We start from the raw sequence: 12118 nt of genomic DNA on the forward strand, positions 1-12118 counted from the left end.
TGTTACAAAGTGGGATTAAAATGGATTTTAATGTCATGTTTTGTCAACGATCTACATAAAATACTCTGTAATGTCAAAGTGAAAGAAAAATTATAACATTAGTAAAAAAAAGAAGAAAAAAAAGAAAACACTAATATATCTTGATTCGATAAGTATTCAACCCCCTGAGTCAATCAATACCTGTTAGAATCACCTTTGGCAGCGATTACAGCTGTGAGTCTTTCTGAGTAAGTCTCTAAGAGCTTTCCACACCTGGATTGTGCAACATTTGCCCATTATTATTTTTTTCAAAATTCTTCAAGCTCTGCCAAATGTTGATCATTGCTAGACAACCTTTCAAGTCTTGCCATAGATTTTCAAGCAGATTTACATCAAAACTGTAACTCGGCCACTTAGGAACATTCACTGTTTTCTTGGTAAGCAACTCCAGTGTAGATTTGGACTTGTGTTTTAGGTTATTGTCCTGCTGAAAGGTGAATTCATCTCCCAGTGTCGAGTGGAAAGCAGACTGAACCAGGTTTTCCACCAGGATTTTGCCTGTGTTTAGCTCCATCTGCTGTCTCAGCCACTGCCTGTCACCAAGGGAGTACCCCAAGGCTCAATCCTAGGCCCCACGCTCTTCTCAACTTACATCAACAACATAGCTCAAGCAGTAAGAAGCTCTCTCATTCATTTATATGCAGATACAGTCTTATACTAAGCTAGCCCCTCCCCGGATTTTGTGTTAAACACTCTCCAACAAAGCTTTCTTAGTGTCCAACAAGCTTTGTCTGCCCTTAACTTTGTTCTGAACACCTCCAAAACAAAGGTCATGTGGTTTGGTAAGAAGAATGCCCCGCTCCCCACCGGTGTGATTACTACCTCTGAGGGTTTAGATGAACATCCTAGCCATGCTAGACTACAGAGACGTAATTTATAGATCGGCTGGTAAGGGTGCTCACGAGCTGCTAGATGTTCCTTACCATTCGGTCATCAGATTTGCCACCAATGCTCCTTGTAGGACACATCACTGCACTCTATACTCCTCTGTTAACTGGTCATCTCTTTATACCTGTCGCAAGACCCACTGGTTGATACTTATTTATAAAACCCTCTTAGGCCTCACTCCCTCCTATCTGAGAACCCTACTGCAGCCCTCATCCTCCACATACAACACTGCTAAAAACAGTCAAACTGGACCGTATTATCTCCATCTCTTCATTTAAAGACCCAATCATGGACACTATTACTGACAGTTATGGCTGCTTCGCATGATGTATTGTTGTCTCTACCTTCTTGCCTTTGTGCTCTTGTCTGTGCCCAATAATGTTTGTACCATGTTTTGTGCTGCTACCATGTTGTGCTGCTGCCATGTTGTGTTGCTACCATGCTGTTGTCATGTTGTGTTGCTACCATGCTATGTTGTTGTCATAGGTCTCTCTTTATGTAGTGTTGTGGTGTCTCTCTTGTTGTGATGTGTGTTTTGTCCTATATATATATATATATATTTTTTTTATCCCAGCCCCCGTACCTGCAGGAGGCCTTTTGCCTTTTGGTAGGCTGTCATTGCAAATACTTGCCTATTTAAATAAAGGTTAAATAAAATAAAACAATTATGTTTCTTTGTTATTCTGAAAAACTCCCCAGTTTGACGATTACAAGCATACCCATAACATGATGCAGCTATGCTTGAAAATATGGAGAGTGGTACTCAGTAATGTGTTGTATTGGATTTGCCCCAAACATAACATCTTTGTATTCAGGACATCAAGTTAATTGCTTTGCCACGTTTTTTTGCAGTATTACTTTCGTGCCTTGTTGCAAACAGGATGCATGTTTTGGAATATTTTGATTCTGTACATGCTTCCTTCTTTACACTCTGTCAATTAGGGAGGTATTGCGGAGAAACTACAATGTTGTTGATCCATCCTCAATTTTCTCCTATCACAGCCATTAAACTCTGTAACTGTTTTAAAGTCACCATTGGCCTCATGGTGATATCCCTTGGTGGGTTCCTTCCTCTCCGGCAACTGAGTTAGGAAGGACGAAGTTGGAAGGACGCACGTACATTTGTAGTGACTGGGTGTTTTGATACACCATCCAACTAATATTTAATAACTTCACCATGTTCAAAGGGATAATCCATGTCTGCTTTTACATTATTTACCCATCTACCAACAGTCCCTCTTTGCGAGGCATAGGACAATCTCCTTGGTCTTTGTGGTTGAATCTGTGTTTGAAATCCACTTGTAACGGCAGATTTCCTCCTCTTCGTCTGAAGAGGAGGTGTAGCAGGGATCGGACCAAGACGCAGCGTGGTAAGTGTCCATGTTTTAATATAATAAACTGAACGTGACACAATACAAAATAACAAAGAGAATCTAACCGAAAACAGTCCCGTGTGGCACAAACACTGACACAAGAAACAAACACCCACAAACCAACAGTGAAAACAGGCTACCTAAATATGGTTCCCAATCAGAGACAATGGAAAACACCTGCCTCTGATTGAGAACCATATCAGGCCAAATGACAAACCTAAACATAGAAACACAGAACATAGACCGCCAACCCCAACTCACGCCCTGACCATACTAACTAAAGACAAAACAAAGGAAAATAAAGGAAATAAGGTCAGAAACGTGGACTGAGCTCCGGACTGAGGGGCAGCTCCGGACTGAGGGGCAGCTCAGGAATGAGGGGCAGGTCCTGACTGACAGGCAGCTCCGGACTGAGGGGCAGCTCCGGACTGAAAGGCAGCTCCGGACTGACGGGCAGCTCCGGACTGACGGGTAGCTCCGGACTGACGGGCAGCTCCGGACTGAGGGGTAACTCAGGATTGAGGGGTAGCTCAGGACTGAGGGGCAGCTCCGGACTGACGGGTAGCTCCGGACTGACGGGCAGCTCCGGACTGAGTGGTAACTCAGGACTGAGGGGTAGCTCAGGACTGAGGGGCAGCTCCGGACTGACAGGCAGCTCCGGACTGAAAGGCAGCTCCGGACTGAAGGGCAGCTCATGACTGACTGGCGGCTCTGGCAGCTCCTGACTGGCGGACGGCTCTGGCGGCTCCTGGCTGGCTGGCGGCTCTGGCGGCTCCTGGCTGACTGGCGGCTCTGGCGGCTCAGGACAGACTGGCAGCTCTGGCGGCTCAGGACAGACTGGCAGCTCCGGACTGAGGGGTAGCTCCGGACTGAAAGGCAGCTCCGGACTGATGGGCAGCTCCGGACTGACGGGCAGCTCCGGACTGACGGGTAGCTCCGGACTGACGGGCAGCTCCGGACTGAGGGGTAACTCAGGACTGAGGGGTAGCTCAGGACTGAGGGGCAGCTCCGGACTGACGGGTAGCTCCAGACTGACGGGCAGCTCCGGACTGAGTGGTAACTCAGGACTGAGGGGTAGCTCAGGACTGAGGGGCAGCTCCGGACTGAGTGGTAACTCAGGACTGAGGGGTAGCTCCGGACTGACAGGCAGCTCCGGACTGAAAGGCAGCTCCGGACTGAAGGGCAGCTCATGACTGACTGGCGGCTCTGGCAGCTCCTGACTGGCGGACGGCTCTGGCGGCTCCTGGCTGGCTGGCGGCTCTGGCGGCTCCTGGCTGACTGGCGGCTCTGGCGGCTCAGGACAGACTGGCGGCTCAGGACAGACTGGCGGCTCTGGCGGCTCAGGACAGACTGGCGGCTCTTGCGGCTCAGGACAGACTGGCGGCTCTTGCGGCTCAGGACAGACTGGCGGCTCTCGCGGCTCAGGACAGACTGGTGGCTCTCGCGGCTCAGGACAGACTGGCGGCTCTTGCGGCTCAGGACAGACGGGAGACTCTGGCGGCTCAGGACAGACGGGAGACTCTGGCGGCTCAGGACAGACGGGAGACTCTGGCGGCTCTGGACAGACGGGCAGCTCAGGCGTGCCGAGGCGCACTGTAGGCCTGGTGCGTGGTGCCGGAACTGGTGGTACCGGGCTGGGAACATGCACCTCAAGGCTAGTGCGGGGAGCAGGAACAGGGCATACAGGGCTCTGGAGACGCACAGTAGGCTTGGTGCGTGGTGCCGGAACTGGTGGTACCGGACTGGGTACACGCACCACTGGGCGAGTGCGGGGAGCAGGAACAGGGCGTACTGGACTCTGGAGACGCACAGGAAGCCTGGTGCGTGGTGTAGGCACTGGTGGTACCGGATAGACCGGACCGTGAAGGCGTACTGGAGCTCTTGAGCACCGAGCCTGCCCAACCCTACCTGGCTGAATGCTCCCCGTAGCCAGGCCAGTGCGGCGAGGTGGAATAGCCCGCACTGGGCTGTGCTGGCGAACCGGGGACACCATGCCTAGGGCTGGTGCCATGTACACCGGCCCGAGGAGACGCACTGGAGACCAGATGCGTTGAGCCGGCTTCATGGCACCTGGCTCGATGCCCACTCTAGCCCGGCTGACACGAGGAGCTGGAATGTACCGCACCGGGCTAAGCACGCGTACTGGGGACACTGGGCGCTCCACCGCATAACATGGTGCCTGACCAGTACGACGCCCTCTCTCTCCACGGTAAGCACGAGGAGTTGGCTCAGGTCTCCTACCTGCCTTCGCCACCCCCCCCCCGTGTGCCCCCCCCCCATACATTTTTGGGGCTGACTCTCGGGCTTCCAACCGCGCCGCCGTGCTGCCTCCTCATACCAGCGCCTCTCTGCCTTCGCTGCCTCCAACTCTGCCCTGGAACAGCGATATTCCCCTGGCTGAGTCCAGGGTCCTTTGCCGTCCAGAATCTCCTCCCAAGTCCATGAATCCTGTGTCTTTTGCCGCTGCTGCTGCTGTCCTTTACCATGCTGCTTGGTCCTTGGTTGGTGGGTGTTTCTGTAACGGCAGATTTCCTCCTCTTCATCTGAAGAGGAGGTGTAGCAGGGATCGGATCAAGACGCAGCGTGGTAAGTGTCCATGTTTTAATATAATAAACTGAACATGACATAATACAAAATAACAAAGAGAATCTAACCGAAAACAGTCCCGTGTGGCACAAACACTGACACAAGAAACAAACACCCACAAACCAACAGTGAAAACAGGCTACCTAAATATGGTTCCCAATCAGAGACAATGGAAAACACCTGCCTCTGATTGAGAACCATATCAGGCCAAATGACAAACCTAAACATAGAAACACAGAACATAGACTGCCCATCCCAACTCACGCCCTGACCATACTAACTAAAGACAAAACAAAGGAAAATAAAGGAAATAAGGTCAGAAACGTGACACCACTGCTATACTGAGGGACCTTACAGATAATTGTATGTGTGCGGTACAGAGATGAGGTAGTCATTAAAAAATGATGTTAAACATTATTATTGCACACAGAGTGAGTCCATGCAACTTAGTATGTGACTTATTAAGCACATTTTTACTCCTGAACTTATTTAGGCTTGCTGTAAAAAAAAGGGGTTGAATACTTACTGACTAAAGACATTTCAGCTTTTCATTTTTTATTAATTTGTAAAAATGTTGAAAAACATAATTCCACTCTGACATTACGGGGTATTATGTGTAGGCCTGTGACCAAAAATGTTCTTTATCAATTTTAAATTTAGCCTGTAACAATACAAAATCTGTAAAACGTCAAGGGGGTGTGAATACTTTCTGAATGCACTGTAACTATTTAACTAAGGGTAGAAGCTGTTCAGGGTTCCGTTGGTTCCAGACTTCGTGCATCGGTACCACTTGCCGTGCGGTAGCAGAGTGAACAGCCTATGACTTGGGTGGCTTGTCATTCACAATTCTGTATATTTGTTTCTCATTGAGCACATTTCAGCGATTACCGGGGTGTGTTTGAAAGGTCATCACAAACATTTACGTGGTCGAAACATTAACGGGAAAAAACAACAGGCTCAAGCAAAAGTATGAAAGATGACTGAAAAAGACAGATCCTCAGGTCGGTGGGGCATGCGCATTGCTGGTTTAATGGGGTTTGAAATGTGAATGGGATGTGAGTGGGGTGCAAATAAGGGCCAGTGCACAGCCACCTCCCTCCATACAGCCACTGAACACCCTCTTTGTTCAGCTAAAGCTCACATGACACAACAGTCAGGCCGAGAGGTGTTACACACAGTCAGTAGCCCTCTGCCTGCCTATGCTCCAGCCCCTTTCCTTTGAGGAAACACACTACCCAGCTAGCACATAACATTCTGAGTACCATATGTTTCTTAGAGCTTGGTGAGAGCGTGGTTGTCTTATGGTTATTTTGCATACAACCTTCCCACAACTTTCTGGGAATGGTGCAGGATAGTTGCTTGGCTTTGAAACATTCACAGCACATTTAAGGATCTTCTGAATTTGTTCTTGGTATTTCATTGCTTTAACAGAACATTTCCTAAAAGTTCAAACATGGTTACATTTAATATCAATTTTGTTAATGTTCTGCGAGCGTTCTCCAACTGGTTTGACATTAGGAATTTTATAAAATAGTTCAGAGAACATTAAGAAACAACATTCTTCTGTGGGAATTTCAGTACTTCAGCATAATGTTTCCGACATGTTTCCTCATGGTTCAATTTAAAGTCATGTTCTCAAATTGTTCCGAGATCGTTAAGAAAACGTTCCATAAAAACCACAAGAAACAACGTTCAGAGAACAATCTAAGAATGTTATTTAAAAACATATACATTCCGTTCACAGCACCAACAAAACTCTCTCTAAGTGTGTTCAGGTGTGTTGGCCGCGCCCACTAATTGGCCACACCTGATCTTAATAAGTGCTTTCCTTTGAAATGGGGTCTGTTTGAATAGACTAAAATGAACAGCTTTGTATGCATAAAAAACATTGCATGCTAGCTCCATCCTGGTAGCGCAGTGGACTAATTCCATGGATAAACAACAGAACATTATAGGTTTGAATATCACTGATGCTGTGTCACAATAAAAAATAAATGTGTTTTGCATGATTAATGCCTAAGGAAATGAATGTCCATGTGTCCTGTTTGTGCTTGGAGTAATAAAAAAGTTAACCCAAAATAAGCTAGCAGTGTTATTTGGTATTTATTAGGATCCCCATTAGCCGCTGCAAAAGCAGCAGCTACTCTTCCTGGGGTCCACATATTGAAAGTCTTATTGAAACATTCAGAGAAAGTTTTAAGGAAGTTATTCAAAAACCTTTTAAATAACTTATAATTTCCGTTCTCAGAGCGTTAATATAACCTCCCAGCAAAACTTTAAGGAACCAGAGTAAAACATTCTCAGAACCTCACTGCAACCTAAAAATAAATGTTCCCAGAACAGGCAAAATGTTCACTTCTGTTCTCAGAATGTTTAAAAAACGTTCAGTATTACCAGTCAGGAAACATATGGCTTTGTTCCCACAACCAATGTGAAACCAAAAACACATGTTCCAACAACTTCCAAGGAACCAAATGTGCTAGCTGGGTAATCTCCTTACAGCAATCCTACCAGTCAGTCACTGGTCCCGTTGGAGGCTATAGACTACAGGTCCCAGGGCCTACATGGACCTACACTCATACACAGGCAAGAATGGTGTCAGATGTGTGGTCTGATGCACCATGCCTTAGAGCAGACTGCAAGCCATACCAATAGTGGGTGACTAGAATGCTTATCAGTGCTCTATGGCTCCAATGTACAGAGTAGGTGTTAGGTGAGGTCAAAGGAAAGGGTAGGAGAATACACTGGAGGGATGAGATGCCACTGTATTGTTGTGATGTTAGTTGGGCGTGTTGTTGAGTTTTCCCATTGTTTTTCTGTATTCAGAGAAGTGTGTACTGCTATGTAGGTCTGCGGTACCCCTTTGGGAACGAGCAGCTAAGAAAGAATAGAAAGGAGAAGGGAGAAGGTGCCTCCCGGGTGGTGCAGTGGTCTAAGGCACTGCATCGCAGTGCTAGCTGTGCCACCAGAGACTCTGGGTTCGAGCCCAGGCTCTATCGCAGCCGGCCACGACCGGGAGGTCCATGGGGCGACACACAATTGGCCTAGCGTCGTCCGGGTTAGGTTGGGTTTGGGCGTCGTCCGGGTTAGGGTGGGTTTGGCCGGTAGGGACATCCTTGTCTCATCGCGCACTAGCAACTCCTGTGGCGGGCCGGGCGCAGTGCACGCTGACCAGGTCGCTAGGTGTACGGTGTTTCCTCCGACACATTGGTGCGGCTGGCTTCCGGGTTGGATGCGCGCTGTTTTAAGAAGCAGTGCAGTTGGGTTGTGTTTTGGAGGACGCATGACTCTCGACCTTCGTCTCTCCCGAGCCCGTACAGGAGTTGTAGCGATGAGACAAGACAGTAACTACTAAGAATTGGATACCACGAAATTGGGGAGAAAAAAAAGAGAGGAGAGGGACTTGTACTCTGGAGGCTTGAGCACAGCACATAGTGGTCAACTGAAAAGCTGCTTGACTGGCTCCTCTCCCTACATGTTTCTTTCCCTCTTTCTCTATCTGGGATACTAGTCAACTCAACATGGCTGCTGGAGAGCATAATTATTTGAGGCATGTGGATTTATGTGATTTATAGTAGATACATAAATACATACCTTAAATAAATGTACTGCACTGTGTTTCACTATTACATTCCACATGAACAGTGAGTGAGACATGTTTAGTTTAATATTGCACTGAGCACTGAGCTGTATACAGCAAGCCAGGTGGCCGAGACAGACAGACAGTGTAGTTTAGTAACCCAGAGTTCAGCTGGTTCAGACCAGTCCAGACCAGACAAACCACCTAGCTCAAAATAAATATTTTTTTCTCACTGTGTAAAAAAATCCTCTAGACATGACTCAAGGCATAAAGCTTGGATACAGTCTATGAATAATATTTGTGTCTGTGATGGTTGTCTACAATAGTATCAACGCTTATTTAGTCACATTCGGTGACAAATGCGGTTATGCTGCCAGTAAGACTAATAACATCTTCTCTTTCCTAACTAGAGGGTGCTTGGAAGGTTTTGTTAGTCACCCTGCCTACAATTCCACCGAATTTAGACCCTGCTAGTAAACAGTCAATAGATTTGGCATTACTACACACATCCCAAACATTGCTTTACCTCTAGGTAGAGAGCTATTGTATTGTAATCCTATCCAAGGTCGCTTGGTAAACAAATCCCTCGGGCTAGGAGAGTTTTCTAATAAAAGCAGGATGAGAGTTTACAGCACATACAGCTTTTCGTGGAACAAGACTTAGCAACCTAGATCCCATGGCTGCTGCCACCTTGTACCCTAGCTACTGGGGTGAGGAGGTGTGATGGAAAATAGAGGAAGACAAGTGAGTGTGGATGTTATGGTATATGTCATTGATTTATGGGTGAGATTATCAACTGGGAACCTGAGCTGGACAGCAGGGTCACGCAAAGACACGCAGCAACACTCATAATCAGCACAGAGTATAATGGGCCAGGTTCGGTGCTAAACCCACAAACACATTACATAACCCCTACATGACCAATATGACACCTGTGAAGCTAAACCCTCTGTGACTCGTCCTGACAGCAGACGCTACCACAGCCCAGATTATTCTTCCTAGCTGGCATGGCAGACTCCTGAGAATGCACTCATGTATATTCAGTATTCACGTATTCGATCACAGCACAAGATAGGACACGCAGATGCAAGCACATTGAGGTTATTTCCAGCATCCATCATTATAATTGCATCGGTTTGACACAGCAGCACAACCCTGCTATTGGCATAGTAATGAAAGCTCTCCACCCCGGCCCAATTACATTACCTGTCATTAGTCCATACATTTTGAAGCCCCTATTCATCTCAATGCACATGTATCGCATGAAACACAAGGTGTTACGCACCTGCCAGTGTGTCACAGCTGTAGTTATGATACCTATTACACAGTAATGATGTATTTACTCTTTAGCTTTTATCTAGTGACTGTTCAATTAGGCCTGTCACATACAGTCTACCGCCTGGTTAATTGCCTTTAAATAATTACAGTGCTATTTCTGTCCAGGGAAGAGCTCAGTTTAGAGGGACTAAATGTGCAATTGAATCAGAGGAACATCTGCGGCTACTGTGAGCATGCCTGACTGGGTTATGCTCTGGGTTTACATCCGTGTACATGCATCTACTCATTGATCTTAGCATTCACCATATAGAACTGCAGAGATGGGAACCAGGTCACAATTGAGCAAGTCCTAAGCAAGTCTCAAGTCTTAACCTTCGAGTCTCGAGTCAATTCCCAAGTAATAAGTGGCAACTCTCAAGTCAAGTCTCATGTTCCAAAGCTCAGGTCAAGTCACAAGTCCTTAATTTTGTTTTCCTTACATTAGGCCTACTAATACAATATATAGGCCTACATAATAAACTTCACAGATCATGAAATGAATCATTGCCACAATAACACTAAAGTTCAAGTTGAATCATCATTAATAATAGAAAAGTCATCCAAATGATGATATACAGTTAGTGTTGATAGTACAGCTACAGTTTGACTGACATTGTGAAATCTCCAATTAGAATAAAGTGGCATTGTTTTTACCCCGCCCACAACATGCACGTTGAGAGGTCTGTGGTTGGCTAAGAATAAACATTTATGGAAACTCTTGCTCAGAGTGCATATTTTCAAGCGAGAAGCGGTGAAAATATAGGACAGTACTCTATTTTTCCCCATGCCTTTCCGCATCTGGAGGCGCTAGGCAGAACTGAATTGATCAGTTATTTACCATATAACCCAATGCGACTCTCCGCTTTGAGCAACAGAATTGCCACGAATGTATGCTCATGGTGTAATGCAGAATTTAAAAGGAGAGGAAGGTGGTGCTGCTCATTTGAGAGGGGAAAATCCAAGCCTCTCGAGTCTCTTGAGTGTTACAGCTCAAGTCCAAGTTAAGTCCAGAGTCATAGATGCTCAAGTCGAAGGCGAGTGTCAAGTGTTTTTTCTTTTTGCCAAGTCAAGTCTCAAGTCACGTGACTTGAATCCACATCTCTGTAGAACTGTATGTAAGCTACTGTATGTTCATTACAATCATGAACTCATTCATCCGCTTATCCATCCATCCATCCATCCATGTTGGCTCACAGGAATAGGACGACCCCTGTGTTGGCCATGGCGTACGACAATCCCAGAATTCCACTTCCCATGATGGCGTTGCCCAAGTTGAATACTGACATTCCGAAAGAGGTCTTCCCCTCAAACTGATTCCATGGATAAAGACAAAGAGGAGAACACGCTTGTTAGCACAATGCTTAAAACAATCAAACTTGCTTCACAGAAGGAGAGAATGAACACGCGTTACATATTCATCTGAAACATCCACTGGGGCCATAGCACCCTATTGGTTTGGCTTACGTCTGTGAAGCCTGTGGTCTTCTTGTCCTCCATGCTAGACAGGAACTCCTGACTCTCTGCAAGGTTAGCCTCTGGATCCTCACTTCTGTGGGAATAAAGCACAGTCATAAGCACATTAAACAACAACAATGTTATGCAACCACAACTCAAGGACACTCTCTGAGAGAACTGTGGAATCATATAGGATAACATTCTACTGCTATAGGAGGCTGGGGCTGGATGGTACTGTTCTGTCCTTATCACAACTCATGATTGTCATAGGTGAGACAAACAGTACACTGAAACATATCCCTTCCTTGTCAATGTTACATACCTGACATTTTGGACACTATTAGGAACAATTTCCCTAAAAAAGTAGCGTAGAGAAAGACGATCCATCATCCAATGAAAGCACAAGGAGGAAAAACAACATAAACACACCCTCAGTAATGCAGCCATGATGGAGACAGTGACACAGTCTGTGTAAACTAATGCATTCAAGCACTAAAGGGGATATGGGGAGACACTGTACGTTGTATGTTAAACAGTTCATGTAATTTCCTGTGACTGAGGGGCAGGTCTGTTGCATGCTGTTGGAGGTGACCTCATGATTAGTAGAGCAAAGGAATGCAGTCTCTGGTGCTAGGCAGTACTAGGTACGCATGGCACACATTTCCACACACATATCCGGAGTAGTTAACAAAGAGCAGTGTTGTTGTTGTGGGGTGTGTGAAGGGAGACATGTGACACTCTCAGAGGGTAGTACAGTAGGTCACACGCGCAGCCTGCCCGCAGGACAAGGCAGCCAGTCGCAGAGCTCACCTCAACACTCTGACAAAACAAAGCTCAGTGAGGGAGCACATCACACTCAACATTAATAGTTTAATACTCA

General features: G+C 46.5%; 1 protein-coding gene across 1 annotated transcript in view; it reads right to left on the bottom strand.

Annotated features, from left to right (window-relative positions):
* LOC120025340 (sodium-coupled neutral amino acid transporter 3-like) overlaps positions 1-11631 on the bottom strand; it is a 40467-nt gene extending 28836 nt beyond the window's left edge. The window contains exons 1-3 of the mRNA XM_038969876.1: positions 11561-11631; positions 11248-11332; positions 10978-11093 (exon numbers count right to left, since the gene is read on the bottom strand). Of these exons, the coding sequence (XP_038825804.1) occupies positions 10978-11093; positions 11248-11332; positions 11561-11628 (269 nt within the window). The 5' untranslated portion in view covers positions 11629-11631. The remainder of the gene's footprint in view (positions 1-10977; positions 11094-11247; positions 11333-11560) is intronic.
* Between the last annotated feature and the right edge of the window lie 487 nt (positions 11632-12118).

This window comes from Salvelinus namaycush, chromosome 2 (genome assembly GCF_016432855.1).
Source record: "Salvelinus namaycush isolate Seneca chromosome 2, SaNama_1.0, whole genome shotgun sequence".
In the NCBI taxonomy this organism is placed as follows: domain Eukaryota; kingdom Metazoa; phylum Chordata; class Actinopteri; order Salmoniformes; family Salmonidae; genus Salvelinus; species Salvelinus namaycush.